The sequence below is a fragment of the Saccopteryx leptura genome, chromosome 11 (genome assembly GCF_036850995.1).
Source record: "Saccopteryx leptura isolate mSacLep1 chromosome 11, mSacLep1_pri_phased_curated, whole genome shotgun sequence".
NCBI classification, from domain to species: domain Eukaryota; kingdom Metazoa; phylum Chordata; class Mammalia; order Chiroptera; family Emballonuridae; genus Saccopteryx; species Saccopteryx leptura.
The window spans coordinates 23,131,876-23,153,482 of NC_089513.1; the positions used below are offsets into that span (position 1 = coordinate 23,131,876).

The 21,607-nt window shown below is 40.6% G+C and overlaps 2 protein-coding genes and 1 non-coding gene across 11 annotated transcripts; 2 read left to right on the forward strand and 1 right to left on the reverse strand.

Annotated features, from left to right (window-relative positions):
• The first annotated feature begins 232 nt into the window (after positions 1-232).
• Positions 233-396, forward strand: LOC136383679 (U1 spliceosomal RNA). Its single transcript, XR_010747487.1, has one exon. It is a non-coding gene; the product is annotated as a U1 spliceosomal RNA (small nuclear RNA).
• A 1,230-nt stretch (positions 397-1,626) lies between these two features.
• On the reverse strand, positions 1,627-13,335 carry HAUS1 (HAUS augmin like complex subunit 1). 9 transcript variants are annotated; one of them, XM_066352195.1, is made up of 10 exons: positions 13,313-13,335; positions 12,661-12,781; positions 11,422-11,815; positions 9,153-9,288; positions 7,269-7,403; positions 6,405-6,528; positions 5,281-5,346; positions 3,552-3,623; positions 3,273-3,320; positions 1,627-2,289 (listed from the first exon to the last, which is right to left on the reverse strand). In XM_066352195.1, exons 3-10 carry the CDS (start codon positions 11,774-11,776, stop codon positions 2,239-2,241), a joined length of 987 nt encoding a protein of 328 aa, XP_066208292.1. In that variant the 5' UTR covers positions 11,777-11,815; positions 12,661-12,781; positions 13,313-13,335; the 3' UTR covers positions 1,627-2,238. The 9 variants fall into 9 exon arrangements, with proteins under 9 accessions (XP_066208292.1, XP_066208286.1, XP_066208290.1 ...); XM_066352189.1 differs by having other exon boundaries at positions 13,112-13,324; XM_066352193.1 differs by having other exon boundaries at positions 13,228-13,317.
• Positions 13,336-13,374: 39 nt separating this feature from the next.
• On the forward strand, positions 13,375-20,826 carry ATP5F1A (ATP synthase F1 subunit alpha). The gene is made up of 12 exons (XM_066352188.1): positions 13,375-13,529; positions 14,996-15,074; positions 15,744-15,913; positions 17,208-17,381; positions 17,573-17,739; positions 18,034-18,182; positions 18,469-18,620; positions 18,724-18,948; positions 19,480-19,587; positions 19,715-19,859; positions 20,314-20,464; positions 20,604-20,826. Exons 1-12 carry the CDS (start codon positions 13,470-13,472, stop codon positions 20,683-20,685), a joined length of 1,662 nt encoding a protein of 553 aa, XP_066208285.1. The 5' UTR covers positions 13,375-13,469; the 3' UTR covers positions 20,686-20,826.
• The last annotated feature ends 781 nt before the right edge of the window (positions 20,827-21,607 follow it).

Genomic DNA, 21,607 nt, shown 5'->3' on the forward strand with positions numbered 1-21,607 from the left:
CGGCCAGGGCTAGGGCCTAAAATTTTTTTAAATACAAAAAGGTACAGTGAAAAAGTTCTCTTCCTTCTTCCCTGTACCACATTCATCATATCCATGAAAGATCCTGCCATGCAGGAATTTTTAATATTTCAAAATTTTCAACATTTCAATCATTTCATTTATGGTTCCTGGATTTTTGTTGTATATTTCTGACTCTGTGATTATTTAAAAATCAATCATTAAAACTCCTCCATGACTTACCTGGCAGGGGAGATACCATGATCACAAAGGTGCTTTTCCCAGGGCGAGGCTTATCCATTGCACTCCGGATGTGCTGACCCCTGTGATTTCCCCAAATGTGGGAAACTTGACTGCACAATTTGTGGTAGTGGGGGACTGCGTTCGCGCAAATTTTTCTTAGAAAATAAAAATAAATAAAATATAACTCCTCCATGATTTTTTTGTACTTATTTTTTACAGAGACGGAGATAGGGACAACCAGGGACAACCAGACAGAGATAAGAAGCATCAATTCTTCATTGTGACACCTTAGTTTTCATTGTTTGCTTTCTCATATGTGCCTCGACCAGGGGGCTACAGCAGATCGAGTGACCCCTTGCTTAAGCCAGTGACTTTGGGCTCAAGCCAGCGACCTTGGACTTCAAGCCAGTCACCTTTGGGCTCAAGCAAGTGACTATGGGGTCATGTCTATGATCCCACGCTCAAGACAGCGACCCTGCACTCAAGCTGGTGAGCCCATGCTCAAGCTGGATGAGCCTGCGCTCAAGCCGGCGACCTGTTTCAAACCTGGGTTCTACGCATCCCAGTCCAATGCTCTATCCACTGTGCCTGGTCAGGCTCTACTACTGATTTTAAAAGCCATCCTTTTCTGTGGGATTATGACTGAATGCCTCTATGTCAGAATCCCGCCCAGGCGGAACGACAGGGCAGCGCCTCGGATAGCCCTCCCGCTGTAGGCAGGCCGCGTGCTCACCCCCACGTGGTGCGGCGTGCTCTGCCACGTGGGGACATCAGTGCGGAGAGCCCCCCCCCCTTCCTGGAAAATGGGGCGTGGCCGGAAAGGGGGCCGCCCCCTTACCCGTCACGCAGTGCACGTTCATGGGGAACCTGGTGCTAAACCATTCCTAGACGACCTGCTTCTGGGTCGGGGTTTTGTACATAGCAGAGCAGCTCCCTCGCTGCGATCTGTTGAAAGTCAGCCCTCGACACAAGGGTTTGTAAAAAAATTAAAAAAAAAAATTAAAAAAAAAAAAGCCATCTTTTTCATAAACTAAATTGCTGCATGTGTTAACATTTGGAGGTGAGCTGATTAGAAAACAAACCCCTGGAGAAGGAAGAGTGGGAGGAACACAACTGGAGCTACAGAATCTTTCACTTACCTGATCCAGTGAGTGCCTACAGAGCAGCTGCCGTAACATTCACCTAACAGAACTACTGAAGGACACCAAAACACCAACACAGAAAACCAACATTTATTATTTATTTTCCGAAGTGAGGGGGGGGGGGCGACGGGCGATGGGGCAACGACACAGAGAGACAGACTCCCGCATGCGCCTGACTGGGATCCGCCCGGCAAGCCCACCAGGGGGCGATACTCTCGGCCCATCTGGGATTTTGCTCTGCTGCAACTGGAGACATTCTAGCGCCTGAGGTGGAGGTCATGGAGCCATCCTCCGCACCCAGGTCAACTTTGCTCCAATGGAGCCTTGGCTGCGGACGGGAAGAGAGAGATAGAGAGAAAGGAGAGGGGGAGGAGTGGAGAAGCAGATGGACGCTTCTCCTGTGTGCCCTGGCCGGAAACTGAACCCATTCCACATGCCAGTTCTACTGCTGAGCCAACCAGCCAGGGCCGAAAACCAATACTTTGCCTGACCTGTGGTGGGACAGTGGATAAAGCGTCCACCTGGAAATGCTGAGGTCGCCGGTTTGAAACCCTGGGCTTGCCTAGTCAAGGCACATATGGGAGTTGATGCTTCCAGCTCCTCTCCCCCTTCTCTCTCTCCTCTCTAAAATGAATAAATAAAAAACAAACAAACAAAAAAAACCAATACTTTAAATGAAAAACTATGTATTGGGGTACAAAAATGCAATACACAGCATAAACCCCTATCCTATCAATAGTGACTGACATTATCTCATCTAAAAACAGAGAAATTAAACTATCATGGGATGTCAAGAGGAAAGAAGTCTTCAAAGTCTGATTTAGTTTGTTCAGGTAGACAGTTTACTTGGCTCTGGTCACAGTTCCATCATGTCTACTTTCTTTGTGAGTTCAGCTTCAAGGGTATCCTAAAGGAAAAAAGGAACAGTTGAAATTCTATGAAGAAGGACATAAAACGGATGTTCTAGCTTCTAATGTTATTTAAAATAAAAAAAACAAAAAAGAAAACATTAAAACAGAAATTTTTAAAAATATAAATATTAAATGTTTTCAGACATTCCCTTGCTTTTACATCTCCCCCCTTGCCCAATCCCAAAAGTTTTCAGAATTTTGATTCTAATAAACAGCTAAAGAGGGGGAAACCCCTTTAGGGAGATAAATTAGTATAATGATACATGAGTAGATTTTTCTGACCTTCACTTAAACAATATACTTCCCTAATATCTCTCACATCACCTCTTCTCTATTCTCACAGCCACTGTTCTCGTTACTTCTCATCAGGCCTAAATAGGCCAAGTGGTTCCTGCAGTTTTCTTTCCCCCTCCTTCAATCCACCCTATAGTTAATTCCAGAGTCATCTTCCTAAATAACTGGTCTGAGCAAAAAACATAGTTTTGATCACATTTCCCTTTGGCTTAAAGAACAAGGAAACACACAGCAACTTTCAGTGGTCCCCTACAAACTCTACCCTCTCTATATTCAAGGCCCTTTACATCATAAACCAACTGCCCTTCTTTAGTCCTGTCTTCCATTGACTACTCCTAGGCAGCTGGACCCCATTTGCCAAAGCTTGGAAAAGTCCCCCATTTTTGGCACTTGTGCATTGGCCAATTCCTTTTGCTTAGAATATTCTATGTCTCACACTCACACCCTTTCCACCCAAGAAAATCTAAGCAAAAATTTAAAAGACCACTCTGCATTTATTAATGATATATATATATATATATATATATATGCACCAAAAGTATTAAAAGATGCATGAGAATGATACAGTGACTTCAAGACTGGGGTTTAGCTTTGAGGGGGAAGAAAGAAGGATGAAGGGAGCTTTAGCTATATCAGCACTTATTTTATTTCTTTTTTAAAAGCTGAAGGAAAAAATGGAACTTACTAATTCTCGCTTTGCTTCTTCAATTTTCACCAGAGCAAGAGATGGATTCTTTTAAAGAAAAACAAAACAAGGAATGGTTACATTATCTCAATTAGGACTCAAGGGAAAAAAAGCAATGATCCTTTTCAAAAGTCAAAAATCTCATAGAGATTATACCCATTGAAATTCAGCTTGAACTTTAAATCCTTAAACATGGGCTCACTATTTTCATAATCATTTAGTGCCTTTAGGGAAGGCATTAAAAAAGATAACTTGTTTTTAATTCATGGAAATAATTACCGGCATTAAATCTAAATAGGACTCCAGCTTTTTCTTCAAAGGTACAGTCTGTTGTTTCAGTTCCGCCAGTTTCTGGGGATGAAAAGAACACAGTCACAGAGTAACAGGGCTACTCACAATGCAACTAAATACTGCCCGTTTCTGGGATAAAACACAGGAAAGCGTTAATTAGGATATTTTAAGTAACGGATCAAATAAAGAGCTTCAAAGATAAACAGACAAATTTGCTTTCAGTGGAAACAGTCCTTATAAGATGCTTAAAATAGGAAAGTTATATTCCCATTTACCAAAATAGAATTTAAGTATGCTGTCCAGGAACCCAAAATAATTGAGGAAGAGGAATTGAAAGATAAGGGAACAATTAGAATCTCAAATACATCTTTTTGATTTTTGAAACCTCAAGTTGACAATTCAAAGTACAAAAAAAAGTCTTAAGAGTATTAAAATAAAACAAAGCCCCTATTACTCCCTCTTCCCAACAAAATAGATTAAATCCTTACACTATCTAAAAACCCAGAATTGCTTTCTACAGGAGTTTTGGGACCTGCATGTTTACTGTACTCTAAAAGAGGAGGAGGAAGACCTAGATGCACATAGTCCCCCAAGAAGTTTGTTTAATAAATAAATCAATAATGTATAACTGACTCCAGCAAAGAGCTTCTACGTAGAACAACAGATAAAGAAAACCAAACAAATGTGAGGATGTATAGAGCTAAACAACGAATAAAAATATAAATACTTATATGAAAAGATGCTCATCTTCTTTAGCTATTAGAGAAATGCAAATCAAAACGGCAATGAGATACCACCTCACACCTGTTCGATTAGCTATTATTAGCAAGACAGGTAATAGCAAATGTTGGAGAGGCTGTGGAGAAAAAGGAACCCTCATACACTGTTGGTGGGAATGTAAAGTAGTACAACCATTATGGAAGAAAGTATGGTGGTTCCTCAAAAAACTGAAAATAGAACTACCTTATGACCCAGCAATCCCTCTACTGGGTATATACCCCAAAAACTCAGAAACATTGATAGGTAAAGACACATGCAGCCCCATGTTTATTGCAGCATTGTTCACAGTGGCCAGGACATGGAAACAACCAAAAAGCCCGTCAATAGATGACTGGATAAAGAAGATGTGGCACATATACACTATGGAATACTACTCAGCCATAAGAAATGATGACATCGGAACATTTACAGCAAAATGGTGGGATCTTGATAACATGATACGAAGCGAAATAAGTAAATCAGAAAAAACCAGGAACTCCATTATTCCATACGTAGGTGGGACATAAAAGTGAAACTAAGAGACATTGATAAGAGTGTGGTGGTTATGGGGGGGAGGGGGGAATGGGAGAGGGAAAGGGGGAGGGGGAAGGGCACAAAGAAAACAAGATAGAAGGTGACAGAGGACAATCTGACTTTGGGTGATGGGTATGCAACATAATTGAACGACAAAATAACCTGGACTTGTTATCTTTGAATATATGTATCCTGATTTATTGATGTCACCCCATTAAAAAAATAAAATTTAAAAAAAAAAACAACAACAATAAAATCTATTTTTAAACCATTAAAAAAAATATATAAATACTAGTGAACATGAAGTACAGAGGTAGAGAAAACAGGTCAATGGTGATAAGAGCTCTATAAAAAGAAAAAAATGAAAAAGCAGATTGTACACTAAGATTTTAAAGAAAGTTAAACTGAGTTACAATAAGCTCACCTCTGAAAGAGCTACTAGTGACTGATGAGACAGAGAAGCGTCCATGCCTCTGGCTGAAAGCTTCTCCTACAATTACAAATAAAGGGAAATTCAGTTAAGAAAATTATTTTCAGCCTAACCAGGCAGTGGTGCAGTGGATCAAGAGTCGAACTGGGTTGCAGAGGACCCAGGTTCGAAACTCCGAGGTCACCAGCTTGAGCGCGGGGTCGCTGGCTTGTAGACCAAGGTCGCTGGCTTGAGAAAGGGGTCACTCATTCTGCTGTAGCCCCCCAGTCAAAGCACATATGAGAAAGCAATCAATGAACAGCTAAGGTGCCACAATGAAGAATTGATGCTTCTCATCTCTCTCCCTTCCTGCCTGTCTGTCCCTATCTGTTACACACACACACACAAAATTTACTTCTAAAGTGATCATCACTAAATATCTTTAGTCTATAACCCTGTAAAGAGAAGCTATAAATGACAGTAGAAAAACTATCCATGCATCTGAACACTTTAATGTTGCACGTCTATCATTTCCACAGCCACAGATGTGTGGTAAGATGGGTGCAGAGCTTCTTAAGATTCTGAGCTTCGGACCTGATCAGGTGGTGGCAAGTGGATACAGCAACGACCCGGAACGCTGAGGATCCAGGTTTGAAACCCCGAGGTTGCCAGCTTGAGAGTAGGTCACCAGCTTGAGCATGGGATCATAGACATGACTCCATAGTTATTGGCTTGAGTCCAAAGGTAGCTGGCTTAAATCCCAAGGTTGCTGGCTTGAGCAAGGGGTCACTGGCTCATTTAGAGCCTCCCTGTTCCCATCAAGGCACATATGAGAAGCAATCAATGAACAACTAAGGTGTTACAACAACTACCAGTTGATGCTTTCCATCTCTCTCCCTTGTCTGTGTTTGTCTCTCTCTCTTGCTTAAAAAAAAAAAAAAGATACCGAATTTCGGGGCCTGGCTGTCTGCATTTGAATCTGGATCCACTGCTAAGTAGCTATGTCACCTCGGGCAAGTTACCTATCTTCTCTGCAGTGCCCGTCTGTAAAAAGGGAATATTGACATTGCCTAGCTATGAGGATGAGGGCCAAGAAGACGTATGAAGAGATCTAACATTATTCAGTCCTTCATAAATACCTCGGCAGCTCTGATTCCAAGTCTGAACTCCTCTGACTTCGCTTTTAGGAAGTCCATGTTCTGAAGACGATGGTCAGCTTTGGCTCTTTCTGTAGACAAATGCAACTCGGCTTTCTTGAGATCCCTTTAAAAAGTAAAATTGAAAACATTTTCTTTTCCTCAGTGAAATCACTATTAAAAAAGAAAAACTCTATTACTTTTTGGATTCAACTCTGGATTAGACAAGAGTAGATAACATACCTGCTGGATTTTCTACCATAAATTTTATACCCTAGACTAGTTAATGGGCATTCTTCCACATCCTCCTCCCCTCCATGTTGCCATTTGGGACTTTTCTCAAAACATATGAAATAATTTTAAGATTAATTATGCCAATTATCTTTGGATAAAGTAAATCTGCTCAAAAAAGTGACTTAATATACTGTGCCCTAAAGCCAATTTGAATTATGGATGTCCCAAAAGGCGTCTCTCCTAAATGTGATGTGACACAATGCTTCGTATATGCCCAGTCAATATTCATAGAAAGGTCCAGAAAATCAAGAGAGATAGTAAACAAACAAAAGAGATAGCAGAGCACTAGTAAAAAAAAAAAAGCAACAAAATATAATGTACTTTGTTGCACTATAGTTTGTAAGTAAAAAATTCACATACATTTTGAAAATTATAAAACCCAAGTTATTTGTAAAAGAAAAAGACAAAAGGTAAGAAAATGACCCGTCATTTCTACTTGAACATTTTATGGACCCCCCTCACTTCTTAGTGTATTGTTTTAAATCATATCTATTGATTTAAAAACTAAATATAATAAAGTCCAATTACTGCCTTTTAATAAAAATTGTCACCACTTCCAACTCAATTACTCACTCTTGTAGACATTTTTCTAATACTAAACTTGCAGTTAAATTTTCCTCAAGTTTTGCCAGTTCAAGCTTGATTTCTTCATTTTTGCATTTGGTACGAAAAAGATCAGAGGTCAAATCATTCACTGCAGGGAGAAAACTAAAAAAAAAAAGAAAAAAAGATCTGGTCACATAAATGGAAATCAAGGACAATAATATTCCAATATTTGTAAAAATAATAATTTTTACAATGATTTTATCTCTATGTAGATTTGTCCATAACCATGCTGTTTCACACCTCTCTGTATTTTGTACATGCTGTTCCCAGGGCATGGAAAGCCCTTTTTTGGCTGGCAAATTCCCATTTGTCCTTCAAAACGCAAATAGAATTTACTTCCATCCTGGAATTCACTCCCCCTTTCTCTGTGCCCTAGCTATAGCTCGTACATTCCTGTTAAGGTACAGTGTCACACACTGACACACTGTGTTTTGGTTTTACGTGTCCACCTCCCTTATTTGACCATGAGCAGAGACTGTCCTTCATTGCCATCACTATCCTAGTCATCTCTGCTTTCCCACTGCTCTCTCTCTCTCTCTCTCTCTATGTCATACAACAAGTAGTTACTTTCTGCCGGATTGACTTAAGTCTAGATGTCTGCTGCCACACAATGTTCATGTTCTTATTCTCGAAATACTACTCTTGAGCAGGTATATAAATTCCAATTTCTTATATTGGCAATGAAGTAGAATAGCTGTACAGTTTTCTGTAAGTTATAGTAGTTATCCTAGCTAGGATGTGATCAACAGTGAAAGTCACATGGACTTTGGAGTCAGACAGGGTTCGAATGTCAACTTTGCCATTTACTAGCTCAGTGAAGTTATTTAACACCTCTCCTGAACTTCAGTGTCCTCTTCGGATTGTTGCAAGGATAATGTTATATTATCCAGGTGAAATTCCTATAACAAAGAATAAAAGTTCTTAACCCACTCTACCCAATAGGGTAGGAATATAAACAGAATTCACTATGCTCAACCAGATAATTTAGCCTATTGCTTTTCTTATTGTATATTTATAAGAAACAGTGTAAGTGATACCTAATACCCTTCCAAATATACATAAGAATCAAGCTTCACAAACTTAATCCTAGAAGAAGAAAACACTAAAATTTAACCAAGTTTATCTGAATTGTACATACTCACTAGCAATAATGAGGGTTAATTAAATTCAGTGTTTTTGGCATTCATTGTTAATTTCCTACATAGAATTAAACCGAGGAACAAAAAGTCTTTTTTATTTTTTTATTTTTACAGAGACAGAGAGAGAGTCAGAGGGATAGACAGGAACAGACAGACAGGAATGGAGACAGATGAGAAGCATCAATCATTAGTTTTTCGATGAGTGTTGCGACTTCTTAGTTGTTCATTGATTGCTTTCTCATATGTGCCTTGACTGCGGGCCTTCAGCAGACTGGGTAACCCCTTGCTGAAGCCAGCGACACTGGGTCCAAGCTGGTGAGTTTTTGCTCAAGCCAGATGAGCCCATGCTCAAGCTGGCGACCTCGGGGTCTCGAACCTGGGTCCTTCAACATCCCAGTCCAATGCTCTATCCACTGCGCCACCGCCTGGTCAGGCCAAAAAGTCTTTGCGGCAAGACCTTATAGCATATATGATTGCAGAAATTAAAACTGTAACAGGCTCTGGCCAGGTAGCTCAGTTGGTTCGAGCATCATCTCTATACACCAAGGTTGCAGGTATGATCCCTGGTTGGGGCAAATACAAAACAAACCACTGAATGCATAAATAAGTGGAACAACCAATCAATATTTCTTCCTCTCTCTCTCTTCCCATTCCTCTTCCTCTTAAATAAATAAATAAATGAACACATTAAAAAAAAACTCACAAAAATTACCTCGCTAGTGAGGTATCCTTTGTTTCAAGGGCCAGTGCACTGTCAACCAAAGCATTCAGATATTTAGAACCAGTGCTAGAGAGATTGGCAGGGGAAAAATTCACACTCTCCATGAGAAGGTCTTGAAGATGCTTGGCTGAAAAGATATGAGTTCCATGGTGACTAAGATGTTTGTTTAATTTTTTTTAACAGTTTAGCTGAAATCTTTTACTTGTCATACAATTCACTCACCTGAAGTATATATAATTCAACAGCTTTTAGTACATTCAGAGTGGTGCATCCATCAATACAATCAATTTCAGAACTTTTTCATCACCCCCAAAAAACCCCCCAAATTCCTTAGTAATCATTTTCTAATTCCCCAACCCATGAAGCCTTAGCAACCAACAATATATATTTTGTCTCTATTCATTTGTCTATTATGGACATTTCATATAAATGGAATATCGTATAATATGTGATCCTTTGTAACTGGCTTCTCTTACTTAGCATTATGAGTTCAGGGTTCATCCATGCTGTATCATGTATCAGTCTTCACTCCTTTTTATAGCTAAATAATATTCCATTGGATGGATTTACTATGTTTTATTTATCCAATCAACCACCTATAGACTTCCTGTTTTGCTATCAGAGCACAAATAAAATATATGCTATAATGAAATTTATGCTGTAAGTTACTACAACAGAATGAAACACAAATCTGGGTAAAATGAAGAACCAAACCTAAAAAGTAGTCTACTCTAAAGTAATCTTGTACACTTCAGTGTTATAAAATTTGGTTACCTCTAGTAATGATCTCATTCCCAACCCTGGGATTAATCTCACCTTCTGATTCATATTCACTTGCTTTCTGTTTCAAGTCCTCGACTACCAAGTGGACATCCCTGTCCCGGACCCTGTTGCGTTCTGAAAGCTGATATAAGATCTCTGTGGTCCGTGGATTCACCTCATATTGTGGAATGGGATGATCTCCAAATATCTTTTTCAACCATACAGCAACCTAACCATTAAAAGGATGACAAATGTTATATCTTATTTATTGTGATGACACAAAATAAATAATACGAAGAAGTGATCAACTCTGGCCAGGTAGTTCAGTTGGTTGGAGCGTCCTCCTTATATGCCAAGGTTGCAGGTTCCATCCCTGGGTCAGGGCACAATGAATGCATGGATGGATGAGCAACAAATCAATGTTTTTTCTCTCTCTCAAATCAATCAATCAGTCAATCAAACAATACAATTTTCTTAAAAAGTGATCAAAGCAAATAAAATGCTTTGTACGAATACTCTGAATCCTACTTACTTCACATTTTAACTTGTCTTTATATTTCTTTCTTTCTTTTTTTTTTAACAGAGACAGAGAGAGTCAGAGAAAAGGATAGATAGGGACAGACAGGAACAGAGAGAGATGAGAAGCATCAATTATTAGTTTTTCATTGCACGTTGCGACACCTTAGTTGTTCATTGATTGCTTTCTCATAAGTGCCTTGACCATGGGCCTTCAGCAGACTGAGTAACCCCTTGTTAGAGCCAGGGTCCAAGCAGGTGAGCTTTGCTCAAACCAGATGAGCCCGCGCCCAAGCTGGGGACCTGGGGGTCTCTAACCTGCATCCTCCACATCCCAGTTCGACGCTCTATCCACTGCACCACCGCCTGGTCAGGCTCTAACTTGTCTTTAAGTAGATACCAGATGTCAGGAAATAAAAAGTGAGAAAGCACAAGCAACAAAATTACCAGAAAACAAACCATCCTTTCCCAAAGCTACAAAAGCAGCCAATAGGCTAATAACTTGCATCACTCGAATAACTTTAAAGGTTAATATACAAGTGCTAAAGCATTATTACATGTGTAAACTGTGAAAAAAGAGTTGTCCCCAACACATATGCCCCACAGAGGCTCCTAAAGTTGGGATACGGGACGGGAAAGCAGGTCAGGAGTGAAAAGTCTAGTAGGAAGCAGCAGCCAACGGCGACGCTTGGCTGGCAGATGGGTTTGAGTTAAGTCCTACTCAGTCTGCTGGGAGGGATTTTGTAACAGGGGGCTCCTCATCCTCTTCAAGCCCAAGACTAAGCTGGGAAAGTTGGGGGAAGGGAGAGGCCCTTTCCAGGGCGGTACCAGCAGAGGGGGGCTCGCAAAACATGAAGGCGGGACAAAAGATGGGCCAGCAGGGTGGGTAAGTCAAGTGCCGCTCTAGGAGATCCGCCCGCGGGGCGGGTGTATCAAAGTCTTCGGTTCTAGGGGACCGCAAACGCCCGCTCGTGTCCGTTACCTGCACCTCTTTCTTCTCCAGCGCTTCCATAGCTGAGGCTTCCAAAGCTGGGGCTTCCATAGCTGGGGTTTCCATAGCTGGGGCTTCCATAGCTGAGGCTTCCAAAGCTGGGGCTTCCATAGCTGGGGCTTCCATAGCTGGGGCTCCCGCCACTTCTCGAAAAGTTCCTCGCTCCAGAATTGCCCAGCTTGCTCTGAAGGTCCCGCCCACGCACCGTTGTTCCAGCCCCCTGTGAGGCCGGGATTTCTGGGAGTTGTAGTTTTTCCTGGGACTCCAGGTTGCTCCAGGGCTCTAGCATTTCAAGCCCCTCCTTGCAGTCATCTACGGCAGTGGTCCCCAACCTTTTTTGGGCCATGGACCGGTTTAATGTCAGAAAATATTTTCACGGACCGGCCTTTAGGGTGAGACAGATAAATGCACAAAATAAAATTATGCGACCAACGTAAAAACTGTGGTATTTTTAAATATACTTGTCAAGAGTGAGTGAGTCGTAGACGGATGTAACAGAGGGAATCTGGTCATTTAAAAAAAAATAAAACATCATTCAGACTTAAATATAAATAAAACGTAAATAATGTAAGTTACTTATTCTTTCTCTGCGGACTGGTACCAAATGGCCCACGGACCAGTACCGGTCCACGGCCTGGGGGTTGGGGACCACTGATCTACGGGAGGAGAAGCAGAGTCGCTGAGAACCAGGCTGTATTTTCTCTCTTATATTTTAATTCTCACCTAAGTTGTTTGTCTTAAAATAAATAGCTGAAACGTGTTTTTTGGATAGATGTTTGTGTTTATTCTACACTGAGTATATTAATTTAAAATTTTTATTTTACCCTGGCAATATAAACTGCCAGCAACCTTAGTCTCTCTCTCTCTCTCTCTTTACTGACTTTAGAGACAGAGAGAGGAAGGAAAGGGAAAGAGAAACATTCATTTTGTTGGTCCACTTGCCCGTGCATTTATTGGTGCTTCCCGTATGTGCCCTGACCCGGTGTAGAACATGCGACCTTGGTGTTTGGGGACCACGCTCTAATCGATTAAGCCAACTGGCCAGGGCCACAGCAACCTTGGTCATATCCATCAGTTCACCACCAAAGAGCTAAATGTGCTGGAAACTTTTAAAATGTTTGACAGGATCCAACTGCGAGCACTGTCACTGTCACTCAGTGCAATCTTACTGAGCAGGTATATAAGTTATTTTTATCCGTTTTACTGCAAATGAAAAAACAGAGTTCCTACCCTCATGAAACTAGTTGCTGGTTGAGGCAAACTTGAGCCCTAGTCATTTAGAGTGAGGCCACAGATTCCGAACCATTCTTCTCAGTGGGCTCGGCGACCACTCTATTCGAAGTCCTTGTGCCTGTTATAATGTTAAAGCAATTTCCTTTAATTCGCAGACAGGACTCAAAAGATCTGCGATTCTCCAACTTGAGTGCCTATTGGAGTGGATGCTTGTCAAAGTTCAGACAGCCCCAAATTTTAGACTCTTAGGGTCTGTATTCCGGCCCCACTGATCTGAGGATCACCCCTGTCCGCAGAAGACTCACAGCGGTCGACACAACCCGGGGGATAACTGTTTAACAGCTTAGCCTCGGACCAGACACTCTCAACTTGCCTCACGGTCAAACCTGCAGCGCCCTGAGACGGGGTGTCATCACCTCGCACCGGGACGGGGTGACACCAACCTCACCTCGTAGCAGGAATACGGCCAGGGAACTGCTCCGTAGCTGGTCCCGCTACCCACGTGGTCGCCCCGGGCAGCCACAAGGTCAACTCGAAACACCAAAGTAAATATGTAACTAGTACCTGGGCTGACGCTGGCAAAGGTCTAATCACTCATTTTGAAGTTTACAACTAAAAATAATACTTAAAAGAAGTAACCACCTCCCACCTCCTCCAAAAGGCAGATTTACGTCCGGAGGTGAAAGCGAGGGGCGGTACTTCCGGGTCAGATGGGCCGGCTGCCTTGACCTTCTTTGTCGCTCAGCCATTTTGTCCCAGTCGGTCCGAGGCTGCGGCTGCAGAGGAACCACCTGGGAGCTGCAAAAATGCTGTCCGTGCGCGTCGCCGCGGCCGTGGCCCGTACCCTCCCTCGGCGGGCTGGGCTGGTGAGCGCGGGGCACCGGCGGGAGGAAGGTGGCCTGGTGGGGGCGGCAGCGGGTTGGTGGTGGTGCGCTGGCTCGGGAGCTCTTGCTGCAAGGAGGGTGAGGGGCTGTGGCTGGCGCCATCTTGCACTAGTGGCTGCTCCGGTTTGGCCGGGCCAGCCGGCAGGCAGGCGGGCGGTGGCGGCAGCAGAGCTCTTGCGGAGTGCATGCCTTCCGTGCATGAAGGATGATGCAGAGTGGTGCAGGGAGGACAGTGATGTTGCTGCTGTCCTGGGATGGGGCCTCGAGGATTCCCGTCATCAGTTGAGAGCGGCCTGCTGGGGGCCTTGGGTAAAGGTCAGGGCTTGGGCACTAGCTGTCCGGAGTCTGCTGCTAACGGCGGGGCCCGGCCCCACCGATTCTCCGGGGCTCCCTCACTGAAGGTCAGAGCGAGCTGGGGAAGCCTGACATTGTACGAAGGTCAGCGGGCCTGGCACTTCACCTCTGCCCGGAGGTCGGTGCAGAGGAGAGCCATAGATGACAGTGGTTTTCTGAGTGCTTCAGGGCTCTCTCTTTGTGCTGAAACGGTTGTGAAAACACCGCACAGGTGCGGGTAGGCATTTCAGGCGGCTGATGCCGAGAAGGCGGTGAGGCTGCTTCTAGGTTGTCTCGGTCTAGCAGAGACGTGCTTTGTGGTACTTTGACATGTGTAAGATTTCGTCCTTGAGGAATTGTTAGTCAGTGATTGAGGACGCAAGGAAAATAAAAAGGTCAGAAAATACTTGTGAAGGTCAGTACCCGTCCTTATTTATCTTCCTTGAAGAACATAACTTGAAATCCTGTGTAAGCGATTTTACACCTTTTTTTTTTTTCATCTTAAAAGTCTCAATTTGAAGGGTGAAATAAACACACTGGCTATTTTACTGCCCTACTACAACCATTGGTAGCATCTTGGGTTTCTGTTAACAAAATGTGTTTTAACTATTTTCATCCAGGTCCTATAGAAGTTTCAGAATGGACTGTGACCAATCACAGCATTTAAATTTGAAGGAGAGGTCCAGATTCATGCAGGCTTTGTTGAAGGCAGTTTAAAAAAAGTTGCATATGTCATACCTCTAAGTTTCTAATCAAATTCCAACATTGACAGATCTTTGTTTGCTTGTGTTAGGTAATCTATTGAAATTTGCCCCTTTCAGGAAGCAGTTTTATCATATTGACAATTTCCACAAATTAAATGAAATGTATCTTTTAAGTCAAAATGATAGTACTTGATGCCTTTGAAGGAGAAGACATTTTATTAACTGTTGAGTGTACGTATTTACAGGGCACCAGGAACTGCATTACGGTGTTGTCTCATCTGATTAATAGTCTAACATTTTTAATCAAATTATTATTTTAACTGATTACTTGATCAAACAGCCCACATTCAAGCTTGCCAGTTTTATGAAGGCCTTTTAAAAATCATATTAAAAAACGTATTCTTGCTCTAGGTCTCCAAAAATGCTTTGGGATCATCGTTCGTTGCTGCAAGGAATCTCCATGCCTCTAACACTCGTCTTCAGAAGACTGGTAAGTCATTATTTCTAAGTCTACATCACACTTACTATCTTTTCATTAAATGAAAAATGAGTTATATAGTTTTTGTAGGTTTTTTTACCCCCCCCCTTTTTTTCCCTATGAATTTTAGTTACTATAGAATCTCAGATTCTTAACACACAGTGATAGTCTTATCACAAGACAGATTTAGTCCTGTCCTGTCTTGGTAGGTTTGCTTGTTCTATTGAAATGAACTACAGTTATATATTTTTCTTTTGATGTTAATACAGCTTCTTTATTTTGATAATGTTCCCTTGGCTGGAAATAATGTACACATATCAGGTGGTGGGCACACTTTCTGATGTATGATAGATTTTTTTCCCCCTCTCTTGAAAAACATTACAAAAAGTAGGCAATTTTTCTTCAGTGTTTTTCAAAGGCAGTAGCTGCTCATCTATGAATTTGCACATTGCAGATTCTATAGAGAAGTGGGGAGATAAGCATAGGAACCAAAGGAGTACAAGATAGGAAATATTTATTTTAAGGATTTTGCTTAATTTTATTAGCTTTTTAATCTGGTTTTCATGTATCCTGTGAGGTTTTCTCTCAATTACTTGGGTTTGTTTTCATGTTAGGGAAATAGGTTTTGAAAAGATTCTGGGATCATATTATTTTTATAATGCAATTGTCCTCTCTCAACAGGCACTGCTGAGATGTCCTCTATTCTTGAAGAGCGAATTCTTGGAGCTGATACTTCTGTTGACCTTGAAGAGACTGGGCGTGTGTTAAGTATTGGTGATGGTATTGCCCGAGTACATGGGCTGAGGAATGTTCAAGCAGAAGAAATGGTCGAGTTTTCTTCAGGCTTAAAGGTAAATTTTAAAAGGAGATTTTGCTGTTTTAGGATTAATAATTCATTTAGTTATATAGTAAATCAGAGGTTATGTCATTTTTTATTATTAAACTTTAAATTTCAATGTGCCAAGGTTTTTGTGGTCATTGTCAAGTCCACTTCTTTCTATTAGGTTGAACCTAGTTGACCAGGGGGTTGAGAAATAAAAGTTGTATAGGATTCATGGGTTCTCTGAGGAAAGCAGAGCCTAATATCTAGATGGATCAGGGGCAATAAATAGGATTATCTACTAAGTACACAGAGAGGGGGAAAGATCATCTTGGTCTTGTTCATATCTAGGTATGGAAACAGCCACTTAATGTGGAGAGTAATTATAGTGCCAAAAATTTTATCAAGATCTATAAAACCTTGGCTAAAAATTTAACCTCTTCTATCTTTAATGTGTATATATATCTTAGGTGTCTTTGAAAGATTAGGTTGAAATTGATGGATCTTGAGTTTTCTTTTAGCTGTTAAAGAATGTTGACCTGTACTGTCAAATAGAACTTTCTGCAATGACAGAAATATCCTATGTCTCTGCTGTTTGATACTATTACTAGTATACGTAGGAGCCTATTGAACCCGTGAAACATGGTTGGTGTGATTAAAAGAGAAGTCACATGTGGTTAGTGACTATTATATTTAAGTCTGAGATTTAGACTAAAGATTCAGTACCTCCAATGACATTCTATGATATTCCTCTGTATTCTAAGTACTTCGCCAGATCTTTCATTGCTGACCAGACTCAGTTCCTGTAATAGCTTTTCTTGTTTCAGCCATGATTTAGGGACCTAAAATCTTTCCATTTTGAAATATGGTTTTACCTTTTAGGAAAATCTGAAGTAGAGATTCTCATTAGATAATTACACTGTTTATGGAGCTTCTTACAGATCAAAAGATATAAATCAAGTATGTCTTAAATTTTCCAGTTGATCTTGATCGCTTTATTTCATGTTGATCGTCCTAGCTCAAAAGTCATCATCAAAGGAAATACAGTGGAAAAAGGTTTAATATGCTCAACTTCTTTTCTTCTGTGTGTTCTTTGAGGATGTGATAAGGAGCTTGGTAGGGTTATAATGCTATTCTAAGATTATTCAAGGAAACATGTTGCTATTTTAAAAGTCTTAAAGAAGATTGTTGGGAAAGTACTTAAGAGTAAACCAGCCAGATCTAAAGGACAATACTGCTTTTTTCCCCTAGCTATTTTAATATCATGTAGTGTTGGTATGTGGGGAAAAGAGCCACTCAGGTGTTCGATTGTGTCTTTTGTGTAGGGTATGTCTCTGAATTTGGAACCTGACAATGTTGGTGTTGTCGTGTTTGGAAATGATAAGCTAATTAAGGAAGGAGATATTGTGAAGCGGACAGGAGCCATTGTGGATGTTCCTGTTGGCGAGGAGCTGTTGGGTCGTGTAGTAGATGCCCTTGGTAATGCCATTGATGGAAAGGTAGGTTTGTCATTCATTAGATGTTTTCCCTCCCTCCCATATGGGCCTTGACCAGGCAAGCCTGGGGTTTCGAACCAGTGGCCTCAGCATTCTAGGTCAACATTTATCCACTGTGCCACCACAGGTCAGGCACGTAGTTTCTAACAAATACTAAAACTGATTGTCTGGGTTCTTTTTTATTTTTTTTCCAGGGTGCAATTGGTTCCAAGACCCGTCGGCGAGTTGGCCTGAAAGCTCCTGGGATCATTCCTCGAATCTCTGTGCGGGAACCGATGCAGACTGGCATTAAGGCTGTGGATAGCTTGGTGCCCATTGGTCGTGGTCAGCGTGAGCTGATTATTGGTGACCGACAGACTGGGTAAAGACTCAAAGCTTATTAAGAGTTCTAACTAAAATTGGCTCTGTGAAAAGATTACTTTTTAGTGTTGGGATGGTAAATGCTTTGGATATAATGAGGAGAGTAGAATATGTGCAGATTAGTCATAGTAGTGAAACTTTATGGGTTTTTTATGATTTTAATTTTTTGTATTTACATAGATTCAAGTGTCCCACTGAATATATTTCCCCCACCCCCTTTGAGTAGTGAAATTTTAATTGGGAAAATCTTTGAAATACTTATTTAGTAAGGTTTTTGTTTACTCTGCTTTTAAAGGAAAACATCCATTGCTATTGACACAATCATTAACCAGAAACGTTTCAATGATGGAACTGATGAAAAGAAGAAGCTATACTGTATCTATGTTGCTATTGGTCAGAAGAGATCCACTGTTGCCCAGTTGGTGAAGAGACTTACAGATGCAGGTTATAAGAACTTCAGTCTGATTGCTGTTACTTAGGATAGTGTGTACTTAATAAAGGCTGATTTTAATTACTCTCTAATGAACTTTCAACTAAGATAATCAATAAGTAAAACAAAAACATGAAAAGTAGCATAAAACAAACTAAGGAGAAGTTGTGTGATTCTGATTAATCTTAATAGTAAATCACATGGTAAAAGGACTTCGATATTTTTCATTACAGTAGTCTCTAACTTAAGAATTACAATATTGACAACCTTGTAAAACTTAAACTCTGTTTTCTTCCTCAGATGCCATGAAGTACACCATTGTGGTTTCAGCTACAGCCTCTGATGCTGCCCCACTTCAGTACCTGGCTCCTTACTCTGGCTGTTCTATGGGAGAATATTTCAGGGATAATGGCAAACATGCTCTGATCATCTATGACGACTTATCCAAACAGGTCAAAAGAAATATATTTTTAGACTATTTTTGCATCCAGTAAAAGTTGACAAATGTAACTTCTGTTTAATAGGTGAATTTCACTACCTTTTTCTGTATTGTAGGCTGTCGCTTATCGTCAGATGTCTTTGCTGCTGCGCCGGCCCCCAGGTCGTGAGGCCTATCCTGGTGATGTGTTCTACCTACACTCCCGTCTGCTAGAGAGAGCAGCCAAGATGAATGATTCTTTTGGTGGTGGCTCCCTGACTGCTTTACCAGTCATAGAAACACAAGCTGGTGATGTGTCTGCTTACATTCCAACAAATGTCATTTCCATCACTGACGGACAGGTATTCTTTCTATGCTTAATATAAGTATAAAAGCTTAAGATGATTCCAAGGCATTGATTGAGACTGGTGGTTATGAACTGATTTGTTAAAAGTCTTTTTTATTTATTATGGAAAATGTCAAATTAATGCAAAAGGAGGCTAGGATAGTATATAGCAAAATCCCATTTATCTCTCCCCTGTTTATTAATTCATAGCATAGAATACTTCATTCTTGCTTCATTTATACCGACTACTATTCTCCCCCCCCCCCCCCATAGATAATTTTGAACAAATCCGAGAGCTCATAACACTTCACCTGTATATATTTTAATACAATGCTACTTTTGTTTTTCCATGACTTGCACTTCTGACCTCAGCAATGACGTATGTAGGTTGATTGGGTTGTGAAAGATTTAAGGAGCTCTTTACCATTACCATAAGAAATAATTTGGCATTCTTTCTCAGTGTTTGGGCTTCAGTTTTTTGGCATTGTCTTGTTGAAGTGTTAATTTCTTTAAGTTTGTTAGCATCTGTATTCTCCTTACCTTGTAGATCTTCTTGGAAACAGAATTGTTCTACAAAGGTATTCGCCCTGCCATTAACGTTGGTTTGTCTGTGTCACGTGTGGGATCTGCTGCCCAAACCAGGGCCATGAAGCAGGTAATTTACATTACTTTGTTGGTGAGGGGTTTCCTCATTAGGCTAAAATCAGTGTATTTGTTTAGTGCACTGTCTCATTGAGTTACGTATTTTTGTATTGTATGAGTTAACCCATTCTGTATTTCAGGTGGCAGGTACCATGAAGCTGGAATTGGCTCAGTATCGGGAGGTTGCTGCTTTTGCTCAGTTTGGTTCTGATCTTGATGCTGCCACTCAACAACTCTTGAGTCGTGGTGTGCGTCTGACTGAGTTGCTGAAGCAAGGACAGTATTGTGAGTTATTCTTTTTATTTGGGTCAAGTTCCTGCTGTGGGAATATCACATAGCTTTTTATAAGTTATAATACATGTTATTTTTCATCAGAGGTCCTGCGTTTTGAATGCCATCGATGCCTATTTTATTTAATTAAAGGACCGTTCCTATTTAAATGTAAATGCTACAAACTATAATCAGTAAAACTTATTAAATATATTTAATACCTTTTGGGGAATTAGCACTTATTAATTGCTCTTCCCTCCCTTGATCTCACCCTACCCCACCAAATGGGTATAGAATTGGGCAGATTTAAAAGAATGTTAGTATGCATTTATCGTTATAAAATATCAGCAAGCACAATTAACAAGAAAAGAAAAGAAAATTTTAGCAAGTAATTATACCCAAACCAATATAAACACTGCCAGATAATAAACTTTCTCTGACTGGTAACTTGGTGTTTGTTTCCTTTCAGCTCCCATGGCTATTGAAGAACAAGTAGCTGTTATTTATGCTGGTGTAAGGGGATATCTCGATAAACTGGAGCCCAGCAAGATCACAAAGTTTGAGAATGCTTTCTTGTCTCATGTTATCAGCCAGCACCAAGCCCTATTGGGTAATATCAGGTATGAACACAATTGAAGGCCTCTTTTTGTGAATTTTAAGATATAAAGTCTTGCTAAACTTCTTTCGAATTTTGTAGTTAGCTTAGTCAGTGAATCTTTGTCGAGTTCAGAACTAATGATCTGCTTTATTTCCAAATAGGGCTGACGGTAAGATCTCAGAACAGTCGGATGCAAAGCTGAAGGAGATTGTAACAAACTTCTTGGCTGGATTTGAAGCTTAAACTCCTATGGATTCACATCAAATACCAGTTTGTGTTTGTCATGGTTTCTTATAGTCAATCCTTTCCATTTGTAAAAGGATTACTCTCATATTCCAGATGTACAGAAATCACCTTAAAAATAAAGGTTCCATATTGCTTGGCTGTTTTCTGTAGTTTGAGTGATTCTTTGTAAAGAACTGGGATTACTTTGAGGAATTGGTAAACAGTCTTCATAGCTGAATTTTACTTGAGTGTTACAATCTAAGTGGGCTTACTCAGATAATTCACAGCTAAGTATTTTTGCAAGACTAGAGTGCTTTGTAATTGATTAAAGAGATTCACTGCCTGACCAGTGGTGGTTGGTGGTGCAGTGAATAGAACGTGTACCTGGAACGCTTGAGGGCCCAGGTTCGAGGCACTGAGGGTGTTGGCTGGAGCACAGGCTTGTCAGCTTGAATGTGGGCTTGCCAGCTTGAGCCCAAAGGTCTCTGGCTCGCAGGGCAGGTATGAGATGCAAACAATAAAAAACAACTAAAAAGTGAAATAACTACAAGTTGATAAATAAAATAAATAAAAGCTTCTCATCTCTCCTCTTCCTTCCTGTCTCTTAAACAATTCATTAGCTATACACATGTGGCAAAGTTCACATTTGATAATGTTGAAGAGCCTCACTAGCTTCACTGTTAAAAAGCTACTGTAAACAAGAAAAGGACACAAAACCCACAAGGAAATTTTAAAAAATGTTAGGTGAAGTATGAAAGATCGAGACAAAAATTGAGAAAGGAGATATCAGATGAATAGACTTGTGAACGTTTGTCAGTGTGTAGCTTATTAATGTACTTTTTTATAAACATCTCTTACAATGTAATCAAATTACGCTTTTGTGGTATAAATCTTATTTAGGAGTCCTTTATCCTATAGTGACAAATATAACTATTTTCTA

What these genes read in the sequence shown, in the direction of transcription:
- HAUS1 (XM_066352195.1), bottom strand. Translation starts at nt 11,776, where the DNA reads ATGGCCCAAAAAAGGTTGGGGACCACTGCCGTAGATGACTGCAAGGAG. An exon ending in TTAGAAAAATGTCTACAAGA is followed by an intron (nt 6,529 to 7,268) that starts GTGAGTAATTGA and finishes TACTTTTTAAAG; the next exon opens with GGATCTCAAGAAAGCCGAGT. An exon ending in AAGAAGCAAAGCGAGAATTA is followed by an intron (nt 2,290 to 3,272) that starts GTAAGTTCCATT and finishes TTTTTCCTTTAG; the next exon opens with GATACCCTTGAAGCTGAACT.
- ATP5F1A (XM_066352188.1), top strand. Translation starts at nt 13,470, where the DNA reads ATGCTGTCCGTGCGCGTCGCCGCGGCCGTGGCCCGTACCCTCCCTCGG. An exon ending in ATTGGTGACCGACAGACTGG is followed by an intron (nt 17,740 to 18,033) that starts GTAAAGACTCAA and finishes CTGCTTTTAAAG; the next exon opens with GAAAACATCCATTGCTATTG. An exon ending in AAACCAGGGCCATGAAGCAG is followed by an intron (nt 19,588 to 19,714) that starts GTAATTTACATT and finishes TCTGTATTTCAG; the next exon opens with GTGGCAGGTACCATGAAGCT.